General features: G+C 40.8%; 1 protein-coding gene across 3 annotated transcripts; it reads left to right on the top strand.

Annotated features, from left to right (window-relative positions):
* The first annotated feature begins 12,852 nt into the window (after positions 1–12,852).
* On the top strand, positions 12,853–19,788 carry LSM6 (LSM6 homolog, U6 small nuclear RNA and mRNA degradation associated). Of its 3 annotated transcripts, none has more exons than XM_050896250.1 (4): positions 12,853–12,871; positions 14,226–14,338; positions 17,876–17,989; positions 19,518–19,788. In XM_050896250.1, the coding sequence occupies exons 2-4, from the start codon at positions 14,245–14,247 to the stop codon at positions 19,550–19,552; spliced, it is 243 nt and encodes an 80-aa protein (XP_050752207.1). In that variant the 5' UTR covers positions 12,853–12,871; positions 14,226–14,244; the 3' UTR covers positions 19,553–19,788. The 3 variants fall into 3 exon arrangements, with proteins under 3 accessions (XP_050752207.1, XP_050752210.1, XP_050752209.1); XM_050896253.1 differs by lacking the exon at positions 12,853–12,871 and adding an exon at positions 13,253–13,269; XM_050896252.1 differs by lacking the exon at positions 12,853–12,871 and adding an exon at positions 13,510–13,628.
* The last annotated feature ends 5,279 nt before the right edge of the window (positions 19,789–25,067 follow it).

Here is a 25,067-nt window from a genome sequence, read left to right as displayed (position 1 = left end):
GGATGGCCAGTTTTCCAGCTATGACCTTTAATTCTCCGTAAAGGGAAGGTGCTTTAAAAAGTCAAACATTCTCACCAATCTGGTTATTTAAACAGAATGGTGAATGATGCCGCATGTGTGGAAGGAATCCAAAAGCAGTTTGTGTGGAAGAAAAAAACTGCAGTTATAACCCAGTCTTATTTAAGGAAGAAAAATTAATATTTAAGCACATGGTATATTATTTCATGAACCTTATTCTGTGAGACTACTGTAGATACGTAATTGCACTAAACATACATATAAATAAAAATAAACTGTGAATGAAATCTATTTTTCTCCAAGAAATCTATCAGAATACTCAACATATACATATATATTTAGGGAGAGAGTGTAAGCATGCAAGCAAGGTCTTGAACAACTTGTAAGCCATATTAAGTTACTTATATGAGACTCAAACATCAAAAATTCAGCTCAAATACAGGCTTTATTTCAGAGGTGCATAGAGTCCAAACCAGTTCATTCATTTCAGACTGCCTGAACTAGGTACATGCATTCCTCACTGACAACTTTCAATAAAATATATGCTCGCTGATACTAAACGTTTGCCTGAATCATGGCCAGAATGAACAGATGAGTTGAACTTCATGCACCACATATCAATGAACCAGTACTTACATTCACAGGCAAATACAATTCACCCCTACAGGAAGTGTTCTTCCTCTACGCTATCTAAATTTTATTAAATGCACAGAGATTTTTTACCCATCTGAGGGTACAATCCTCATTCTCTGAAAGGCATCGTATACCTGCTGAATACGTGAAGAACATAACTACCTTCTGAGTTTTCTAAAAAAGATGCTAATGTCAACAAAGCAACTTACTAATCAAGTATAGGTTTAAACCCAAGGCTTTTTAAAGCAGGAATTTATGAGTTACTGGTCCAATATGCATTTATTTTAAAATTGTATTATCGTAGCACCTAATGATCCAAGTCACGGGCCATCACTCTCTTGCACTTGGTACTGTATAAGCACACACAGAAGCAAAGCACATTGCCCAGATAGTTTACAATTCAGTTATAAACAAAGACACAATAGAGGAATACAGCATGGAAAGCATGAACAAACAATGAGATTGGTTGATGTAATGCAGTAGATTGAAAAATGTTGCTTTGATGTGGCTCTTCTTTCACATTTCTACCTTCCAAGGGTTGTTAAAAATAGCTAAAATCCCTGAATTTCTTCCCTAATAATACATTCCCAGGTGACCATATGCCACAGGGATGCTACACGATCACAAATGGGAAAAATACCAAAGATCATAAGGGGAATGAGTCATGAAGCAGCGAGACATGTTCTAAAAATATTTACAAATCCTTAGTTAGAAAAAAAGGGGCTGTTGCAAATGACACTTCTTGGGCAACAGGATTCTTTGTGTGGACAAATGGCACATGTGACTTAACAAATGGCAAGCTTTTCGTGTGAGACCAATTTTCAAAGTGCTTATGAATGTCTCACTCCTGAATTTCTTCCTCAATTTTTGCTTAAACTATCCTGGGTCTTACATATGGAGAAAGAACAAGCTTAATCGGGGCAACGGTAAGCCTTTCATCAATTCAATTATCTGTTTAAGGACTCACTCATTGAACTTAGCCATAAAATGTTAGAGTTGCAGTGCTGCTCCTGTCGATCAGCTTGTGCCCCTGAATTCTTTGTACCCTTAAGGGTGTTTTATCTTTTGAGAAATGTGACAGTCTGCCTTTTGAGACTGGCCTCAGCAGAGCTCCATAGCCAATATATTGACAGATATAAGGTAGCATGGAAAGTGAAGCAGTTCACAACTTGTGTCTGTCAAGCTGCTTTCATCTCCAGACACAGGATCTTTTAAAACTATTACAGGACCTTTCAAACCATTAACTTGCATTAATGGCATCTGATTTTTTAAATTTTTTTTTCAGGGATCTATGGATCTACAGCAGTATCACATCATACCTCATTTCCCAGTATTTTCACTTTTTGGAAAATATAATTAGAATATTATCATATCTCCAAGCATACACAGGGCTTATCTTTGAAATGTTCCTTTGCTGTCAGAAGAACAGGCTTAAAATGGGGAGAAGAATTCACTGATACTGCCAGTATTTCTGACATTTTCTACTGAAATGTGAGTTGATTATTTCTATATGTAAACTTGAATTTGCAGTTTCTCTTCCCTCCATTTTGAAGAGGGATGAAGAGACAGCTGTTTCAAAGTAAATTAAAACTAATCACATCACCTCTAAGAACATACTCATTTATAAAAATTAAATTCAAAACAATACAAGACTAGCTGTGGAATATTACAGGCATCTTCATGAGGTCAACCATCATTTCTGATTTTGCAGGACACACAGATAGGCAGCTGTACTGACATCAATGCTTGCTTTTGGGAATAACACTATACAGACTGGCCAACACTGTGATTTCCTCCTTGTTTTGCCTTACCTGAATTTTACTGTTTCAGTGCCCCAGCACCCCAGCTAGGAGACCGTGATGGTTCAGATCCTGCTGAAAAGCGTTTTCTTTTAAAATTAAGATTTCTGCAAAGATAACAGAAAACAACAGAATTACTTCTTATGTTGTTCCTTTCATCCCTTAGTATGTTCCTTCAAGATCAAACTGCCAAAATACCAAAAGACATGATATTCAAAGTTGATTTTCTTGAATTTTAGTTTAGAGGAAGTGAATCTCTTGGGGGGGGGGGGGGGGGGGGGGGGGGGAGAGGGGGAGAGAGAGAGACACCCACATACTTTAATTTCCTGTCTTTAACCAAAGTCACCAGCCTAATGCTAACACAAGATACTTATTGGACCTTGAGATTTCTTGCCATTTTATGGCCTTTTCATCTTATGCTCTTGTATACAAGGTTTAAGAATGGTGCAGCTTCAGAATTACATGATAAAATCTTTCAGTCAGAAGCTGGAAGCACATTTAAGAAAGGACTTAAGAAATGCACATTTTAAATCAGCCTTTAAAATCACTGCAAATATTTGCTAGACAAAGTAGTAAATTCATTGGTCTAATGTAGAATGAAAGACCTAGGTTTTGGTACTGGGTTGCTGTCCTTTCTATCAGTGAAATAATCCTGTGTCCAGCTAATGTTAGACTATATTGCTGTCAATATCACTTTCAAGTTATTAGGGCCAATCAATGCTGGATAAAAAGGAAAAAAGGTGGTCAACAGGCAATCCAGCTTTCAGTTTAACACTCCCTTGAGGATTTTCATTATCCTTTCCTTTTCTGTTCTCAAGGTTAGCTCTAGCTAGACTATTTCTAGCTTCAACTTCCTGGAGATAATGCACATCCACAATAGCCTTGCTCCTCCAACGTCAGTGTGCCCTTCCACCTGAGTGAGCAGAGTCCCGTCTTTTTTCTATTATTTGTGACCTTTTCCTGGGTTAAAAGGTCACTCCTGAAGCAGACAGGTTTCACTTCTTATGGTGATTGCAGTGCAAAAAGCAGGCTTCTACCTTGTTAGAAGTGACATCACTGTACATTAAAGACATCATATCTCCTTTCATATTAAAATGCCTGTCAGTTCTGCTGCTCGCAGGCTGTAAATCTGCCACAGTATCCTGTGCTTGGGAGCTTTCATTATGAAAATATGGAAGATAAGCACTCTGCTTTACTGTCAAAAGGAAAAAGTAGTCTGGTAGTAATGAGGTTAGTTTAAAAATAAATACACAATTTCTTAAACATGGATTACTTAATGTGGGGCAATTTTTGAAAGCAATCCTTTTTATTTCAATTCCTAAAAAAAATCAAGCTTAAAAACCAGTATGAATAAAGCATGAATATACAGTCCTGTAGAATTCATTAATGCATAGATTTTGCACTTGGTCATGCAGTATATCATTAGATTTTCCCTTTGACTTTGGCCCTCCAGTCTTGACAGAAATGACATACCAGAATTTAACCTGGTTTTCATCTTTATATCATATAGATACAAAAGACTTGTATGTTCTGCAAGAAAATGACAACATTCAGCGGTTATGCATATGACACTAGAAAATATAGACAGTAGAAAAATACCTCCTAAACAGCAAAGAAAAATATAGATAATTATTGATCATTTTCTCTCATGGCATCATTAGGATATTAATAATACCTTGCTATTACATAAAGCTTTTCATCCATTGATCTGAAAGCACTTTAGATATATCATTCTTCTTGTTTTACAGAAGGGAAACTGAGAAACAGTGAGGTGAGATGACCTGTCTTAACATTTGAGAGCAGCTCAGCAACAGAAGTGAGAACAGATCCTACATCTCTAGACTAGCCTGTCCGATACTTGACTTGCTTATTTCAAACTGGAAATTTGCATCGTTTGTGAATTGTTCACACAGCATGTGATTATTCATTTATTATTCATTATTCATTAATGGGCTAAAATTATCACAGATATTTCTTTATTATAAAAAAGAAAAAATTTCCTTATCCATTTTGTGCGAAAATACTAATCCACTGCTATTCCCCATTTCCATTAGAATTCCCTCCAATTGAGGAAACTTCAGCATGTGAGCATAGCATGTGTATTTTCAAATTTCATCTTCCATATGGCACACTCCGTTGTTGATACTCTGTTTGAGGAGCTGAAATGAGTGGCTCAAGATTTATTTATGAATGATGAAGCCTTTCACCTCCAAGGCATTGATTTTGATGTCTGAACCCTACATCCAGAGACAGAAATATATATTTAGGCTGTGCTGTGTGCATTATGTGAAATCAATTGGTAGTGTCAGTTCCAAGTAGACAAGCACCCAGGTGAAAAGCATAAAAAAAAAAAGAAAGAAAGAAAGAAAAAAAAAACCCAAAATTATTTGGATGAGGAAGGTGAATGCATAGGAAAAATGTAGTAGCTGAGGAGATGACATGGTTGGGATATGGTCTGATGAGGCGAGACCAGAGGATTCCACATATGTCATGGAGGAAACCAGAGCATGTGTGACTCAGTGGAGCTGGGAGTGAAATGAAACGAGAAACCAAAGAAAAGCGAAGCATGGTACGAACACAGCTTGCTTCTTCACCTTCCATTTTCTCCTGAATGCAGAGGGGATTTTCTTCCTCTTCTCTGTGGAATGAAGTCCTCTGTTCATGTAGAGCAGAGCAGAGTGAAGTAATGAGAGCTGTAGTTCTTTAATGATCCAAGTCATAAGGATTTATAACCCATTTTACAGCAATGTTGCCAACACCCTCCTAGCCACAAAAGCCTGCAAGGACTACTGATCAGGCTTTTGTATCATCTTTCTTCTCCTCATAAGATCCTTTTGAACCTTTTCAGTTTCACAGTCACCAGTCTTGTCTATGCTGAGTGCTTTCTTAGCATTCTCCATTGTTTTCAACACCCATGCAGGTCCACCGGCAGCAGCAAGGGTGCAATTTTTAATGACAGGTGGTCTGGATGGCTACAGGCACTTTACACTACTGCCCTCTAAATTTTCTAGGTAGAATTAGGTGAGTGAGAAAACATGGGTGTTGGTTTTGCCCTAAAGCTCCTACAATTCCTGGGACTAGTGGAGCTGCACTGATAGCACAGATGGCAGTTTTGCCTGAAAGCCGAAAAACGGACCACGGAACAGTGAGTCAGTTGCCCTGCATCATTCCCCTCTCCTACAAGATAATATTCATTCATACCTGTTACTGCAGATCTGGAGGAGTTAGTACATAACCTTCGATATTGTTTTATATAATTTTTCCGTGAATATATTTTTTCTTGTAAAAGCAGTCAGGACTAAAGTATATAGGAATATTTTCTTGCATGTGTGAACACCAGGGAATCGGATCTGAACATCGTGTTTGAGGTTATACTACCTCTGAAACCGCAGGCCCTGGGGACTGGGTCACAGGCAGACACACCATATTGACAGATCTATATTTATAGATAGCATCCTTATTTTTGCTAGTGTATCCATTAAAATTATATTAAAGTTAAAAAGACAAGAGAGCTGTATAATGTACTCAGTTAAAAATTATCTTTTGACTTCATATGAAACTTTATGCTTTTGTTCTAGTCCTAACAAAACTGTTTATCTTGCATATATACAGTTTCTAGTCCTCCCTTTTGATTCTACCTATTTTTGTTGTTACATTACAAAGTAATCACACTCCATTTTGTTCCCTTAACCTCAGAAATAATGATTTTGTAGTCAATGGCCAAGAATTGGGGCCACTGCAAAATAACAGCTCACAAATGCTCTAGGAGTGACCTAACATTGACATTAAATCACATTTTATTTCTAAAGAAATTGAGCTCTCCAGTTAGTAAAGGCACAGAAAGAACAGAGTGATTATAACACAACCTCCATTATTTTAAATACTTAATTGTTTCACTTCCTGGATTAATAGTAGATTAAATATTTATGTTTAAAATTACTGAAACTAGGAATATTTGAGATTTTTCTACATATATCTTCCCTATTTTCCCACCACTTCAAAAATAATTTATACTAATAAAAATAGCTTCTTCCACCTAATCAAATTTCTGTTAATTGAATGTGGGAACTGAGCCACTGAGGATGTGATTCACCCAAGGTCACCCTGGAAGCCTCTGGCAGAGGCATATGAGAACCCAGGTATTCTGAGTTACAACGAACATCATTATTTTTGCCTATTTCCAGTATCCTCACAACAGTAACATGTATCAGCAGAGTAAACGTTGACTTGGTAGCTTCCACGTGTGCCCTCCAGTCTGGCTAATATCCAGGAAGGTGCTCCTCACATAGACAAACTGAATCATCTTTGTATAATTATTTTTTCTCTAACATTTGATTATTATTTCTTTATTTGCATTTCAGTAATGTCTAAGGAGGTTCTGCATACTGTACAAAATACAATAGCAACAAAAACAAAGGTTTGCAAGTCCAGAGCTTGAAACCTCGATCTCTTTTTTCATGTCTTCATTTTCCAGTATTTTTTTTGGTATGTGTCAGCAAATGCTTCGAATTTCACAGAATCATCTACACTTCCTTTTTATATAATGTTGTGGTCTGTGTCAATAAAACTCAATTTGCTACTATTACAACTATTACTTAAACTGTGCTAGCTGCCTCATACAGTGAAGTAGCACTGCTGGGTTCAGGCTTATGTCTTACAATTTCTGGAAGACTGAAATGTGTGGATGGAAAAAACCCCACTCAATTTATTTTAGGCTTGATCCCTGATCCGCTGCTTGCTGAAATCCATGGAAAGGCTCTTGAGCTCTGAGGAGAGGCAAACACAAATCTTCCCCATATATGAAACACCTGTGGAGGGTCAGATAAATGGAGAAATTGGGTTGAGAGGCTGGAAGAAGTCAGGTGATGGCAGATCCAGTCAGTTCCCAAAAAGAGACTTATTCGTCCTATGAGTCAGATGATACTTCTTCCCTAGAGCATCAGCTGGATCCTTAAGTGGAAAGGGTCAGAGAGGGACAGAGAGGTAGCTGAACACTTTTTAATCTTCCTTCTTCACTGAATTTCAGAACAAGGTATGGATTGTTTTTACCACACTACAAATTAGAGCTGCCTCATGTTTACTTCATTTCCCCAGGTCTGCGTCAGAAGCATTTCTGGGGAGCTGGGAACTAACCTTGCAGATGCTTTACACCAGCAGGTCAATTTAAAGTAACCACTTCAGCCTGTGTCTGTGCTTAAACTTGACACCAGAGTTTTCAACCTGAAGTACTGAATTAGCATCATCGAACTGGCTATGGAAAAGTTTACATTGAAATGTAATCTGGAATTGATATTCCACACTGGAAAAAATAGAGAACATGTGTTTCTCTGATGTAAATATTTTAGAAAGTCTAAATACAAAAGGCTGTGTCCAATTCCATCATATTTTGGACAGAATCTAGCTAAGTGTTGCAGAAAAGAATCAAGTGGAGCTTCCAGCCTTTACTTAATAGAAAGCACAATTTTCACATGATCTGTCAAACTATATTTTAACTGGACAGAAAGTGGGACAGACAACCATGTGACAAAAGGTAATCACGTCACTTAGTCCATATAGGAGGACATGAACATCCCATGTGGTGAGCACAACGTAAGAAACTTGAAGAAGACAGAATTTTATTAGGCTCTTCTATCTAAAATCTGTAGCACAAACCCAATATTTTTTGATTAAGGTCCAATTTAAAAATGCATTAACTTTTTAATTGAGAACATGGCTGGGAATCAGCAGTTCTGATGATCTTAGCATAGCATGGGAAATAATGTTGGACAACTAAGCCTTCATTTAAAGGGAAAAAATCTTTGATCTTTTACTCTATAGGCACAGATAGACTATCATTCAAATGCTGAAAGGCTTGAACTCTCCCATCCAAATGCATGCAAAGGGGGATGTCAAACCTCTTAAGGCTCATGAAAAACCTTGTCCCTTGGGGAAGCCAAGGAGAGCACTCCCAGGAACTCGGATGGAGTTAAGTGAACCCTGAAAGCTTCTGGGGATCTTCCCTTTCTTTTGTACAGACCTGAAAGTCTAGGAGACAGAGAGAAAGCCTCAGGCTGAGTTCTCAACGTTATTCTCCCCAGCTCCCTGAAGACCTGCTGCCCGCTCCCTGTTTACCAGGAAGTTCGCTGAGGAGGAAAAGGGAGGGAGGTCCTAATACTTCCTTTCTGTTGCTTCTTCCTGCACCCTTCAATTCCTTGATGTCCAATTCTTCACCCTCAGGACATCAGAAGATGGCTTCTAAGAAGCACAAATGATAGCAAAAGAACACAGCCCAGAAGGAAAACGAAAGGGACAGAGAGCACGGAGATGATGCCAACTTCAAAAGAGTCACGAGGTCAGCTTCAGCGGTCCTGTGCCAAAGTGCAAATCTGGCACCGATCTATTCTCTGCACACAGCACAGCCTCTGACGACGCAAAGCGAGACACAGAGCCCTCAGCAAACCATACCCACTAGGCTGCTATCAGACAACAGCCTGGGGGTCCACAGCAATGGGGGGGAAGCTAATCCCCACTCTTCTGGCACAGGAGTTGTTTCGGGACTGAAAAGCAGACAAGCCACTCGGGTTGCAAAAGCTTTCTTGTCATGAGGTTCTCCCTTAGGAATCCCGTGGGACAGCTGTGGAGAGAGCATGTATGGTGCTTTCTTGATCCAAAGTGGACAGAAAAGATCTGCAGCCTAAGAGTCAGTTTAGACATAAACTGATTGTTCAGCAGCCGGGATCCATTGCTGAGAAGTTTCTAAAACCAAGCTGTGACAACTATCAGTCTAACAGTTATATTTTTGGTGCCAGCTTATCAAGATGGATTTGTTTTGAGATTTCAGGTGTATTTCAATAATTTATAGAGGCATCCTTAGTACAGAGAAGTAATTAGCAAAACTTTCACCGGCTTCAGTGGGAGCAGAATCTCACCTTCCACCTCTCGAACTCCAGCAATGTAATATCGTGTTTACTTCAGGGCCCTCAGGAAACCCTGCATAACAGTCCTAATCTTGAACTGCAGAGCTTCTCCACCTCGACACTATTTCATGGAGGCTGACATCTCCTTCTGCCCCCACACTCTCAGAGGCTCTGAACAAGACGAGTTTCCCTGGATTTGGAACTTGTTCTTGGCCTCTTATTTTATTGCATAATTGTCAAATCTTTTTTTTTTTTTTCCTTTTTTTTTCCTTTTCTTTCTAATCTGAGAAGGCACCAAAGCTGATTGTTAAAATCATGGGGTATGCTGTGATTGTGGCCGGAATGGGTTTGTCCTCTCTGACACAATTTCAGGTGAGGACTGTTTAATACGTCTTCTTTTTTTCATCTACTGATTGTAGCCAGGGATTATTTAGGCTGAATTCAAAATCTGCCACAGACGTTCTTTTGTCATCTGGATTGTTGTTCTTCTGCATTTAACTTACATAAATGGTGTGCACTTCACAAGAAATAGAAAAATTGGACACTCCTTTTAACACATTCTGTGTTATATAGCCACCTCGCTCTGTGGAAATGCTTTTATTTCAAGTAGCTGGGAGAGAAAAACCTTCCTAACTTTGAAGTGGTTTTTATTGCATTAAAGAGAGAGAGAGAGAGAGACTGTCAAACCCCATTTCATTTTTAAAGTTAACTGTAAAGTTTTAATTAGGTCCTCTGAACAAGGGTTCTGCGATGCTTTATGTTTAAGAGTTAGCAATAGTACACGATCCACTGACTTCCATCATTAAGTTCAGTTGACAAAGGCCAACACAACTCTTTTCTTTGTAACTTTGTAACCATTTATGTTTGAGGTGAAGATGTTAATATGGAAATTTTGTGAGCTGGGAACAACTACGAACTCTATCATTGTAATTTATGACCTTTCATCTAAGGCCAAATGTAAAGGCAATTGCAATTGTTCTATATCTCAAGGCCAGCACATAGCAGATGTATGAAATTTAGAGTGTTAGACATAAACTTTTATTACCAAATTACAAATAATTTCTACCACTTACAACGTTCACCTTTCAAGTTCATCTTGATTAAAACACAAGGGCAACATCTCGCTGATTTCCATGAGTTATACAGCTGAAAAACCTCTGTCATAGGACACTATGAAAGGATAAAGCAATGCAGTATTTAAAAGAATCTACTGATAGCAAGGTATGCGACCTTTTAGATCAAAACCCTTGTTCATCTAGATGATAAACAAGCAAACAAAAGAGAATCATTAGCCAATGACGTCTTAATTTTATTTTCACTCTTGAAGCTTTGAAATCTTTAAGGAGTCCACTGAATGTGGATTACTTAAATCCTTTGAAGACCACCTTCCTGAGGTCATCGGGGTTTTGTCACTCAGGAAATAACACATTCTTTAGGTTGCCTAATAACAGATGTGATGACATAATCTTCCTGAATGGACAAGATGGGAATTGTCCTCCCAGGTGCGAATCATGCTACACAAAAGTGCTCAACAATATATGCCTTCCTGCATGAAGGTTAATTTACCACTAGGAACAGCATGTGAGATTGCTTCGAGACTTCTGGCAAACCAAGGAAAATTACCTAAGATTTGGGTTCATGACTTGGTCTCAAACCATGAAAGAGAGGAGCTAAGGATACAAAACTTGCCAATCTCAATGCCCCTGATTCAAAATAGATGTGTTTGTGAGGTTAATAGGGTATGAAGCTGGAAAATAGAAGGATTTTGTTGACTGACATCAACCAACCAAAGCATCCACACACATAGAAACTGTAACTAAATATATGCCTAAGCTAGCTAGAAAGCAGCCTATTGAGCAGAAGGCAAAATCGCTCATCAGGTTCAGATGGCTAGCAAAAAAACCAAATACAAGCTATAAAGACAAACTCGTAAGAAATAAAATAAAGAGGAAGGCTCCCAAACCATAAAATATCCTTAGTTGGAAATGCAAAATTGTAATGAAAATTTACCAGTCCAAGCATGAAAAATCTACTTGCCCAGTCTTTATCACAGAGATCGATAACAATGAAAACCAGAATACTCCCTTATCAAAATATTACGCACTGAAGCCAGGCGGCCAAATAAAACTTTGCAAGCCTGCTCCCCAGAGTAACTATTTTACGTTCCTTTTCTGCTTCAAGTACTAGATATAATCAAGCACAGTTGGATGCTCTTGATTAATACGATGGTTGCCTGGAAACACGGGCACAACATGGCCCAACTTTCCTGGCCGTGCCTGTGCTTGAACTCTGGGACAGTCAGGTGAACTCGGTCAGGTTTGCAGATCTTGCCTCTTAAAGCCTTTTAGCCTAAGCTTTGGGGAAAAAAATGTTACTGGATACGTGTTCAAAAAGAGAAGATAAACAACCCTGGAAGGAAGAGAGAATACAAATCCGTGTTCTGAAAAGCCATAGCACATTTTCTTCGTACCACGAGAATTAAGAGTTTCACCAAGATACTAAATCAATAATGGAAGAATAAAAAAATCCAGTCCAGAAGCTTTCACAGCTGATTAACTGCTGTCGTGGTATTAAATCCCTTAAAAAAAAAAAAAAAAGTATTTTCCAGACATTGGGGGATAGCTGGGGGAAAGGATGGGTGAGAAGTTGGGGAGAAGTAGAAGACAGAAGTTCAGCTTCTTCTTGTGCCATGTTCTCTCCACGTGACATCTGACAAAAATCTCTTAGCTTCTGTGTTCACTAATTCATCTGTAAAATGAACTGAGCAACACTTTCCTATCTAGTTCTGGTAAGGACACCTACACTAACAGCTGTGAGACGCTCACTTATTTCTCCGATGAGGCCCACGGAAGACAAGATCATTTTGGAATTAATAGGATCTCATTATAGCAGAATATAATTATATACTGGATCATATAATTTTTCCGTAAGAAATCAACGTGACATTATTTTGGGTGTAAGTGTAGGCAAGCCATAAAAAATGCATCCCCGTGAAGAAATCGAAGTTTAGCTAATGAAGAGTCCGCGGGTCCCACGGGTGAACCCCTCACAGCACAGCCTGATGGCTTTTGGGGAGTTCTATGAGAAATCAAGAGCGCTTTTCCGTCGCCACAGTGCTAAACCAGCCAGGGCTCGCGGCCTTCCACAGACCGAGCGCCCCGCGCCAGGGAGCGGCGATGGAGGGACCCACCCAGAATCACCGACTCGGGTGGGAAACACGCCCCGGGAGCTGCGGGGCCGGGGCCGGGACCGGCACACGCCGCCAGCGAGAACCTCGCCCTGCGGGCCCACACCGACTGGGCTGAGGGCAGAGGGCGGGCAGCGCCCGCTCCCGCCCGCCCGCTGCCGGTGCCGCTGCCCGCCGCAGGAGGAGGCGGGGGAGCGGCCCGCCCACAGGCCCCGCCCCGCGCGTTCTCGCGCCCGGCGCGGTTTGTCCCTGCCGCCGCGCCGTAGCGGGGCGGTGCTGATTGGGCGCGAGCGCGGCGGGCAGCGAGCGCCGGGGCGGGGCGCAGGCGGCGGCAGCGGGTGAGTGCGGGGCGGGCCCGGGCCCGTGACGGGGTCCGCAGCGGCGCCTGACCCGCCGCCCCCGGGCCGCGGGGAGGGGACCGGGGGCAGGGAAGGGAGGGCTGTCCGGTTATGTGGGCGGGGGGCTCCTGTGTGGTGTGTGTAGCACCACCAACCCCCCCCACCCCGCGCCGCGTGCGGCACGCGCGGGGCTGGCCGTTACTGGTGTCTGTTGCAGCCGTTGCTTCTGTTTTTTTAAGCTAGCGGCAGTAAAGCTTCACATCGCATCTGGGGTTTCTGTCAGGGACGTTTGTCAAAACACATTTCGTGCCGTTTTAGGTGGTTTTGAACACGCAGCGTTTGCAGCGGCACGTAAAACCAGAGCGTGTAAAAACCGGCACGTAAAACCGGGAGGGCGGGTGAGCTGCCCGGGGCGGGCAGGTGGGGTGGCGGGGTAGCACCTGCGGTTCAGAACGTGCTTGTTTTCCAGGAAAGCTTCGGCTATGAAGTGCTGCGCTACCAAGCCCTGCGGTGCCAGCATCGCACATGACATTGTGTGTTGATAGGAACACCAGCGATGATCCTTGCACGGCTGGAAGAGCTAACCGCAATTTGCCACAGAAAGCAAACAACAAAAAGTTGACGCTATACTGGGTGTCAGCATTAGCACTATTTTCTACCATCGATTTAAAATGCAGAACAACTGTTACTTAGACAAAGTGACATTAAAGCAGAAGTTAAGCAATACTGAGTGAGGAGGGGTCTCATACCAAACTGGGTGTGTGTGCTGTACCATGAATTTTTAAATCACAGCATCTTTTCAGGTCTCTGTACAACTTAATCACAAGCCTTAATTCTAAACTTAGTCTAACTTAACTGATTCATTTGAAGGCATCCTTTCAAATTTGTTCTTTGCTCGTGTTTGTGAGCAGAGATCAAAAATCCTTCTCTTGCTCTTCCAGCACAGACTTCTGTGTACAGAGGATGTACTGGCTTCTCCCTCCACCCCCTAAAGATATGAACCACTTAGTATGGCTTAGCTGTAATTTTAGTAAAACTATTTTAGCAAAAGGTGTTACAGAGGTGATGAGGCCTTTGGCTCTGTTGGAAGTTTACAAGATGCACAGCATGGCAAACAAGGATTCTTATTAATAATTTCAGAAGTTATAAAAGTGCTAAAGGGAAAGTTTAATGCTATGGCTCTAGGAGCTCTGTCTCTCCACCTCCACCCTTAAGGTTTTACTTTTATCTCCTTCGAAATTTTCTCCTACTAAAAATATTAAGAGTCAGGGGACTGCCTGTCTCTACTGAGTGTTTAAAGACCATATGTGAATGTGTTGCTTATCCAAATGTTTTCTCTCCCTTCTCTTCCCAGCTTACCAGAGAAGATCAAGATGAGTCTACGGAAGCAAACCCCTAGTGACTTTCTAAAACAAATCATTGGAAGGCCAGTTGTCGTAAAATTAAATTCTGGAGTTGATTATCGAGGTAAGTTCTCCATCTGTTTCTCACGCTGAGTAAAGTCATTGTTTGGGGAGGCTGGAACAGATGCATTGCTTTTGAAAAGCAAAACAGTGTGATCCAGAATCTTGGAGTATGTGAATATAGGGCTCAGAATAGTGACATTAAAAATAGAAAATCAGCTCTGGAGAAACTGATAAAAGGGGGTTAACAGTGGATTTAGAGGTAAAAATTACTTATCTAAATCATTAGTGTCCTTAGCCACAGATGGTTAGACTGGAGTCTCGGGATGATTCTGAGTTTCTAGGCTGATATTTGTAAAGATTGGCTGGAATTACAGTTCCTGAAATGGCCAGACAGTCCCCTTTTCAGTGCTCTGATAGCAACCCTTGGCGGAACTACCTGTTTCTTCACCTTCCTGTTCTCCGATTCCTAGTATAGACCTTGGTCCAGAAAAGCTTCAAACAGGAAACCGTGCCATCAGTCATAAGCCTACTCTTACACGAGGGATGAAAGAGTTATTTACATTCTTGGTTAAACAACTGCCTAGACACGTGTTGGATCAAGACTCATGGAGATACAGGAGAAAGCTTAGTGTGGCTTTAGCTGCTGTACGCCCAGTTCATTTTAACACAGTCCAGCAGTTTCATTCCAGAACTCTTCAGCCTATCTGTATACCTTCATGCACTGTATGTAGGATTATGGGGGGGGGGTTAACCAGTAAATTAAACTTCTCTCTTCAGTGAAATGTTCTGGTCCTACTCCCATTAGGATAAGACTGCCAGCTTGTCCAATTTTTTTAGTAGTATTCAAACTTAATTAAAACTATCATGTATCTCCTATTATGCCCAATTTAGACTTTTTATTCTGGAATGACTTAAACGTTATGGTTCTGCTACAGATCACTGCTTCAGATAGGTTTAATTCAGTTGGCTCAGCTTAGCACTTGTGAGAGGGCACTTGTTTGTGCTGTGACAAGGAATCTTTGTATTATGACAGTTTTAAATTGTTATTGTTCACTGACAGAGCAAGCAGTGCCTTCTTATCCCTTCCTGTTCCTCTTTAGTGTCTCTCAGCTGACAAAATTTGCAATCTGTCATTTCTTTGAGAACCACATTGTCTGAGCACTTCAGGTGGGGTTGGTGGCTTAAAAACTTCACTGCTTCTCATCGGTCTTTGGCCTCTGTAAATTGTTTCTTGCAGGAGAATGTAGCAACAGCTCATTAAAATCAATTAAAGCAAGTCATCATTTACCTAAAGGTACACACAAGGCAGAGCCAAACCAGATTTGGTTTTTGGATGCACTTTCTATTTTCTTTGAGAACATTGGTACCTTCTCCTCGGTAAGATCCATTTGTAACTGCTGCAGATAAATTACTCAACTTTCCCCTCAACAAGGCTAGTTTAACATGCCTACAGTCAGACCTACCAGGAATTGAACCATAGTTCCTTTGAACACCTGTATTTGTTCCTGGATTTTTTTTCCCCTCCCTTCCTTATTTGCCTCTGCTCTCCTTCCTTCCCACTTGATGTGATCCTGCGGTTAAAAACCTGTATACTGTTCTCATTTGAAAAATACGCACTCAGCTTGTTTTCTGCAGAAATTTGACCAACATTTGTAAAAGCCAAATATTAAAAAAGCCAGCACCTCAGGCTTTTGTTGCAGATCTGTCTAGATTCTTCCTCTAGGCTGTGTTGCTAATTTTATGTCTGTACCTCCACCCTCCAAGCCACCATGCGCACAAACGTGGCCTAATACAAGTGTTGATGTGCAACTGTAAAATGTCTTGATTCGCTGCCAAGTGCTGCGCACGTCTAAGGGAAGAAGCCCTGGGAAAGTAATCAGTGATAAATTAATATGTATGATTTCTATGTGTAGAGATGGATATGTACATTAAAACATCTCTACATATAGATAAAACAGATAAAATACTAGCCAGGATGGGCAATGACAATATTTAATGCCATTGGTGGCCTGAGAGTAAACACCAAGAAAAGGAAGAAGAGAATCAAACAACCATGAATGGACTCTAGGAACAAAAGAGTTTGAAAATACTGCATTTATGGCCTACTGAGTGGTAGCTTAAGAAAATGCACACAGTCCAATTTTAATTTTGGACAAACATTTTTCTGTTTTCTATTGTTACGTGGAGCACTCAGGATTACTGGAGTGAAAAAGTTCTGACTTTGGTTTGGGTTTTTTGGTGCATTTAGTAACGCTTCGTGAGCAGTCAGTTTTTCCTATTTGTGTGGAAACGGAGGAAACAAAAACATAAAGGAAAATAATAATCCTCAAACCATTACAAGTTGGCAGGAGAACTTGAATTCCTAATTATTTAATGGAAGATATTACAGTAACACTTGAAAAATGAGAACGTGTCCTAGAAGAGGATTCTCAGACTGGAGTTTTCTCCTCCTCCCCAAGTACAGCCAATACACTATATTTTGAGTTTTAATACCAGGTAAATAAATCAGATGTTTTTCAAACAGCGGAAAAAATTATTTTAGTAGTATTGTCTGTGTGCAAGGATGAAGTCAGGAAAACACACATGCAGGATGGAGATAATTAATACAGCTTTTTACAAGTTTTTTTGTGCACGATTAACAAATCAGATTGCATTCTCTGAGCAATTCTTTACATCTGTTAATCCCCACATTCAGTTCCTTACATGAATAGTCTGTTTGTTGATCAGGTGAGTTAAATTTGTAGATGGCCATGGTTCTGATCTTAAGGGTGGGTGTAGATGTTGAGAAGTGATTTTGAATGAAAAAATGCCATCGTGCTGCAGGCACATAGGAAGTACTGTGTGAACAAGGTACAGCCTTCAACAGGGGCTATGAGAAGCGAGAACATAAATACTTGTCTAAGATCAGTGCTACTCAAATGCATATTTTCCTGATCCAAAGAATATCTAATTTTACAAATGGCAGAGATTTTTTTCTTGAGTTGCATTAATTAAACAGCATCATTTTATTTTTGTGGAAAGATTTCAGTGTTATTTGAAAACCCTTTGCCTGTTGAAAATTATGTAGAATGTTGTTTACATCAAAACAGAGACTTGCAGCCAATGTTCTTCTAGATCTGTAAGCATGAAGATAAATATGAAAAAGTGTGTATGGTGTCCTGTATTAAAAGGGTTGTTTCTCAACTATATCCTTCATAAGTTTTGATGAAAACTGAATTTACATTGTCCTTAGGTTATCCAGTTACACTTAATGTCACAGGTTCTTTTCAGGTGTGTGGCTTAAAACACAAGTGAGAAGGGACAACTTAAACTTTCAAAGTGGAAATTGTCCATCTTTTGAAAGTCATGCCTTAATGACTTCTTTTTTCCCCCCAACTCTTACATAAACTAATAAAGTTGCTACTAGAGTGCCTGGGGTTCCTCACTCCCAGCTTAATTCTTTGACGAATACTCTGATCTACTGACTCATCTGGCCAAGCTTGGGCTTTTAGTTTGTTATGAAGTTACAATTTTTTCAGTACTATTCAAACACAATGCATTTTTGTTTATTTTAAAATAAATTTAAGCTGATTCACTTTTAAACTGTCACTGTCTTCAGGTGTCCTGGCTTGCCTGGATGGGTATATGAATATAGCTCTGGAACAGACAGAAGAATATGTAAATGGACAATTAAAGAACAAGTACGGGGACGCGTTTATCCGAGGAAATAATGGTAACTACTCCTCCTTAAGTTATTGCTCATTAGAAGATTATGTTTTGATATTTACTTCTGAATTTGAGGAGTGGCTGAGGTGTAAGCAAGCTGCCTATAAGAATATTAGTTTTAGGTTTTCTTGGAAACCTTAACATATTTACTTTTTACAGTTTCACTTTTCAGTGTCTCTGCTTTTCTGCATTCCTGTGGCTCTTTTTGCCTCTGAATTTGAAGTTCATTTAGAGAAGTATGCTCTTTTCTAGCCTTCCTTAGAGCTTATTTCCTGTCATTTGACAGGTTTACTCTTCTGCACTTACTGCGTGCTCAGATGGCCTCTGCTACATAGAAGTTTCTGTGTTTTGCTAGGCAAACTACTGCATAAATTTATGATACAGTACACATTGATAACACTGTAATATTTTCTTGTGATGCAGTTGTCCAGAGCTGAATGAATGCTCTTCATTAGTACTGGAGGCTGTTTTCATCTTTATGAGTAAAGATTTTACCACCAGTCAAGAAAATCACTTGTACTTTACTATTGAGCCTTTGAATATCCCAGTGCAGTAGGTGGATTTTAGTGCACTTCAAGGACAATCCCAGGCTCCTGAAATGACTCTGTGGTATCAGTTAGGCTGTAATAGCAGGACATGCCAGGGAGAAGAATATCTAAAAATAGAAAATGTTCACAAGTCTCTACCTTGTAGAGAAGGTAAATGAAGCGAAGTTTGACCAAGTTACTGGAGAAGAAAATGGAGGACAGGAAGGAGGGAGGGAATAAAAAGAAATAAGAACTGAATCCCATGTTACAAAAAGAGTCAAAGAGAAATGTGGCACCAGAGTGAAAGAGTATTTTGGGAGGAGAAATAATCCTTGAATGAGGCCAAATGCTTTTTGCAAGGAATTTGGATTATTATGTGAAGGAGTGCAGTGACCTTGCAGCTGGAGAATCAATTATGGAAATAAGAATCTATTATAAAAGTTAAAACAAATGGATGAGAGGCAGGAGGCTGAAGAACAGGCTGAGAAGAAAACTTAAGACATCCTAGATTTAGGAGCATGATGCAGTTTCATGTTGTACCTGGATCCGTTCTGGGGATATCACCAGCCAAGCAGGTGGAAGATGTCTGCTGCTTCATAGGTAATCATTAGCTTTGCCTTAAGTGCTTGGGATTTCCAGCTTTTGTTGAAAGATCATAGCGTTAGTGTCTGACACTCGTAATTCTGCTGCTTAGAAACTCTCTCTCATGCTCCCCTCAGTAATGCTGCAGGGTAACTGGCTTTATTCTTCCTCTGTTCAGCCTGCATCTGCTGGAGTGTAGTTTGGCTATGAATATAATAAATACTGAACCAAAGTAATACATAGTGTGTAAATTTGATAGCATTTCTTGAAACGTGGACTTAAAAGTTTCCTGACTTTGTTCATGCTGAATGGGATTCATTACACTGTTGTTTTACAAGCCATGGAAATAAGATGTTTAAAATAAACAGGCTTCTGCACATTATTTACCAGGCCCCTTTTATGTGTGCCGCTTTCTCCTTTTCACAGTATTGTACATAAGCACACAGAAGAGGAGGATGTGAAGATGCCAGAAGGAGGCTGTTTTGTACTTGTGAACCTCTTCGAAGTGATGAGCCCTATTTGATTTGTAGTTAATAATCCACAGGTGAAATACACAAGTGTTTAAATATTTTTTTTAAATAAATATAAACAAGTGTAAACTTCCTGAATGTTTTTGTTTCAAAGCATTGCTTTGTTCCACTGTACAGGAAAAAAAAAACTAATAAAAGAGAAGCATGTAATAGTGCTGCAAGACTAATTCAAAGCAACTGCTTGTTTAATTATGCTAACAGTTACAGAAATACTTATTGGAAGGTAAGCAGCCACGGAGTAATTGCAAATCACAGCCTTGTATTGATGGCAAAACAATAGTTTAACTGATGTTGGGAAGGGAAATGCTAATGTTTTGGTGACAATGACCTGTCCTTTTTGGAAAACACAAGGTCAACTTTAAACGCCAATCTAGTAAGAATCATCAGGTAAGAAGTTCAGCTGTCCAAAAAATCTTGAATTGTGGATTGAATCAAGGGATGTAACAGTGACACTTTAACAGTTAGGGGTGGGGAAAGAATTGAAATCAAGTGGAAGAAAAGCCCTAAGGGTGAAAAGAAAGCTCGCTGCCAGCTGAGGAAGTCAGTCACAGATGAAGTGCTCTCAGTTGGGATGCCAACACAGCTAGTAGCTGCTTCACCGCCTGCCTCTGTACCCCCCAGCCTGCCTCAGTGTGCAGTTACCTTTTTTTCCTGCATCTCTACCAAACACAATGGACTTCTTCAATAAAAAGCAATTTTAACTAATACCTAAAACTACTCCTGAAAACAGACTAGGAATCTAAAAGCTTTTGTAAACATGCCATAAGTATCCTCTTCAGACAGTTCACTCTTTCTCCCATCCACTTCCCCCCGAGCCTAGTACCATGTATATATTCTCTTTCTTTATGTGCTAGCCAGAAATGAGAACAAATACATTAAGCTTATGGTATGGGGTATGCATGAGGGAGGGGGAACCTCTGTGCAGGCAATGGAGTCAGAACTTGTTTGTTTACATTTTGCAACAATGCTCACAGATAATCAAAGCTCAGTGAGTAAATCCAGCTCAGTTTTACATGGATACTTATTCCAGTTTATAAAATATCTTTTCTCCTTTTACATGCAGTCAGCCAAGAAAAAAAAACTGAACATTCAGATATTTCTTAGTCTGAGTGTTACTGCACTTAACATCCAGATACTCAGAATGTTTTCGTGGTCCTCGGGACAAAGTTAGAAGTTAGGGTAATGTACCCCATGGTGAGGTTATTTAGCCAATTTTTAAAAATGAGTTTTCTGAAGCCCTGTTTTATTCTTTGGGCAGTTTATAGTGCCTCCAGGAACAAAAATACTTCTAGTTGTGGATGGATGAACACAAGACAATTGTGTGAATATAGCATTGGCCCATTCTTCCCAAGTACCAGTAGCTCTAATGCAAGCAGGGAATAGTAACATTTGAGTTACCCAAGGGAGAGAATGTGGGTTGCAAATTTTTAATTTTTATTTTTTATTTTTTTTAAGATCAAGGAGTAGTTTAAATTATTTTGCAATCAGTAGTTAACCTTTCCGCATTAAACACTTCAGAAGCCACTACAGAACACACAAATAGAGATGCTACTTTGTAATATGCTTCAATAATTTCTCATTTTCTGAAAAGGGTAGAAAAGGGTCCAGGATGTAAGTACAAATCACCAACTTGCTCTTCTGGAAGTGACTTCTTTTAAAAAAGTAAGATATACCTCCAAGTGGAGCATGCAGTTTCTCATTTGTTTTGTCATCTATATGCAGCTGACAAGTTACTGTGTGCTTTCATTCCTGGAGACTGTCTGGGTTTTGGTTTGGGTTTTTTTTTATTTTAATATGAGGTTATTTTTTTTACCTCTTCCTTCTCCACCTTTCTCTCCTCCTCCACCTGCCCGCTTACAGCAACACATTTTGCTCAGACTGATTTACTCTCAAGAGTTTGCATCACTAACTTTTTAACTGCACTTCTTTTTCTACAAGTCTAGTTATAGAACATTTTTCAGTTGTGATCTGCTACTTCAGATGGTCTAATCACATATTAAACTCTGAATTTAGAGAAGACTATGTAGTTTACATGCTGAGGGGTTTTTTAAATGTATTCTAGATCATGAAGTCACTATTTACTATGTGAGGTAGGAAAATTTGCATTACAGATGAGCTGTAGTAATTCATATTCAAATTTCAAAAGTAGCTAAAGAAATTAAACATTTAATTCCCACAATCACTGACCTCTATGTACGTTTTACAAGATTTTTTTCCCCCTTAATTCAATTTTCAGCCCCTGTGTTTAAATCCAGTGAACATTTAAGCTTGACTTCAATTAGGCAGTCCAATGTTTGGATGTAGTCTGTTTTGAGTTGGATAAAACATTCATCTTGGATTTATTTTACTTATCTTTTAGATAAGTGGAAGCAAGGACAGGTAGCCTGGGAGGAATACAGAGAAATTGTCTGAGCAGCCAAGAATCAGGTTAGGAAAGCCCTGACAGAATTAAATCTGGCCAGGGACGTCAAGGGCAAGAAAAGCTTCTGTAGGTATGTCGGTGATAAAAGGAAGACTAGGGAAGACATGGGCCCTCTCCAGCAGGAAATGGGAGACCTCGTTACCCGGGATATGGAGAAGGCTGAGGTACTCAACGACCTTTTTGCCTCAGGCTTCAGCAGCAAGTGCTCCAGCCACACTGCACAAGTTGCAGAAGGCAAAGGCAAGGACTGGGAGAATGAAGAACCGCCCACAGTAGGAGAAGATCAGGTCTGAGACCATCTAAGGAACGTGAAGGTGCACAAGTCCATGGGACCCGATGAGATGCATCCGTGGGTCCTGAGGGAACTGGCAGATGAAGTGGCTGAGCCACTATCCATCATATCTGAGAAGTCGTGGCAGTCCGGGAAAGTTCCCACTGACCAGAAAAGGGGAAACATAACCCCCATTTTTAAAAAGGGAAAAAAGGAAGACCTGGGGAACTACAGGCCAGTCAGCCTCACCTCTGTGCCCAGCAAGATCATGGAGCGGATCCTCCTGGAAACTATGCTAGGGCACATGGAAAATAAGGAGGTGATTGGTGACAGCCATCACGGCTTCACTAAGGGCAAATCATGCCTGACAAATTTGGTGGCCTTCTATAACCAGGTAACAGTGTTGGCGGATAAGGGAAGAGCAACGGACATCATCTACCTGGACTTGTGCAAAGCATTTGACTCTGTCCCACCTGACATCATTGTCTCTAAGTTGGAGAGATGTGGATTTGGCGGATGGACCACTCGGTGGATAAGGAATTGGCTGGATGGTTGCACTCAAAGAGTTGCGGTCAATGGCTCAATGTCCGAGTGGAGACCAGTGATGAGTGGCGTTCCTCAGGGGTCAGTATTGGGACCGGCACTGTTTAACATCTGTGTCGGCAACATGGACAGTGGGATGGAGTGCACCCTGAGCAAGTTTGCTGACAACACCAAGCTGTGTGGTGCGGTCGACACGCTGGAGGGAAGGGATGCCATCCAGAGGGACCTGGACAGGCTTGAGAGGTGGGCCCGTGTGAACCTCATGAAGTTCAACAAGGCCAAGTGGAAGGTCGTGCACATGGGTCAGGGCAATCCCAAGCACAAATACAGGCTGGGCGATGAGTGGATTGAGAGCAGCCGTGAGGAGAAGGACTTTGAGGTGTTGGTTGGCAAGAAGCTCAACATGACCCGGCAATGTGCATGTGCAGCCCAGAAAGCCAATCGCATCCTGGGCTGCATCAAAAGAAGCGTGACCAGCAGGTCGAGGGAAGTGATTCTCCCCCTCTACTCCACTCTGGTGAGACCCCACCTGGAGTACTGCGTTCAGCTCTGGGGCCCCCAACATAAGAAGGGCATGGACCTGTTGGAGCGAGTCCAGAGGGGGGCCACAAAGATGATCAGAGGGCTGGAGCACCTCTCCTAGAGTTGGGGTTGTTCAGCCTGGAGAAGCGAGGGCTCCAGGGAGACCTTATAGCAGCCTTCCAGTACCTAAAGGGGGCCTAACAAGAAAGCCAGAGAGGGACTTTTTACAAGGGCATGTAGTGATAGGACAAGGGGTAATGGCTTTAAACGGAAAGAGGGTAGATTTAGATTAGATGTAAGGAAGAAGTTCTTCACTGTGAGGGTGATGAGGTTGCCCAGAGAGGTTGTGGATGCCCCCTCCCTGGAAGTGTTCAAGGCCAGGTTGGATGGGGCTTTGAGCAACCTGGTCTAGTAGAAGGTGTCCCTGCCCCTGGCAGCAGGGTTGGAACTAGGTGATCTTTAAGGTCCCTTCCAACCCAAACCATTCCATGATTCTATGATTTTGTTTTGACTTACTATATTCTGTAGAACAATATACCAGTTGCAAGTAAATCAGACACTGGCCAGACAGCTTTCAGAATAGCACATGGAACGCTATCCAAAGTTTAAGGTGAGGCATCCCATTATATATGTATGTAAATGTCAAAGTAGAATGGTATATTTCACAAACTCTTGATGCTTAAAAATGACTCAACCTGATTTATAAGATCTTTATCCCATTGGGAGATACAAATACACTCTTACAAACACAATATATCTTCACACACAAAAGACTGAATTAGATACTAATGCTCGTGTCCTTCATGTTACCTCATTTACCATATCCTAACGCTCTTGCCCCAGTACCTGTGTATAAAACAGTTTTACTTGTGGATCAAGCTCATCTAGATCAGGACTGGCAATGAAACATTCCTGGAGCAACTTACAAGTGCTTGTCCATCACTTGTCTTAGAAGAATGCACCCAAAATTAAGTAAGTAATCCAGAAACTAACAAACAAAAATGAATTGAATTTCAAAGACTAAAGCTGCATTCATGTACATCGTACTTTCATGCAATGAGATCACTTCATGAAACCAAGGCCATTCAACCATCACCCACCCCTTCCATGTGTTCAGTTCACAGACAGACTCTAGGAAGAGCAGTAACTCTGGATTTGCTACATCCCCACATCCAGTGTAAGTTTCTTGCACTTGAAAAGCCAAACTAAGCCACATCTCCTTAAACAAAAGCCTGGCTGGGAGCAGCAGCCCAGTGTATCCTGTGGAAACTAGAGAAAGCAAGTCTGGAAGAAGGAGGTAAGTACTCACTGCGTGGTGGGGCAGCCAGAAGCCAGGTTACTACTAAAGCCTGCAGTGCCCTGGAGAGCCCCTATATAAAGGGAGCAGAGCATGCTAGGAAAGTTTTGCTTTAAAGGTATACACTCATGACTACTCAGTTTTACAATTTGTTGCCACCTGGTTCCTAGTTCAAAGGGAATCTAATGCAAACTACTCTGAACATTACTGAGTTCTATCTGTCTTTTTCACAATGTTACAATGACAAAACCGCTACCCAGAGCCCTTCTGGGTACGACTTGCCCGTTAAGTCCTAAGGCTCTTACCCAGCTCCGAAAAGCAGCTGTGCCCCACAGCTGCAGGTTTTGGCCGCGTTGTTCACGGTAGTCAAGAAAGCGTGAAAGTGTTTGCA

The sequence above is a fragment of the Gymnogyps californianus genome, chromosome 4 (assembly GCF_018139145.2).
Source record: "Gymnogyps californianus isolate 813 chromosome 4, ASM1813914v2, whole genome shotgun sequence".
In the NCBI taxonomy this organism is placed as follows: Eukaryota; Metazoa; Chordata; class Aves; order Accipitriformes; family Cathartidae; genus Gymnogyps; species Gymnogyps californianus.
This window is presented reverse-complemented; position numbering and strand designations above follow the sequence as displayed.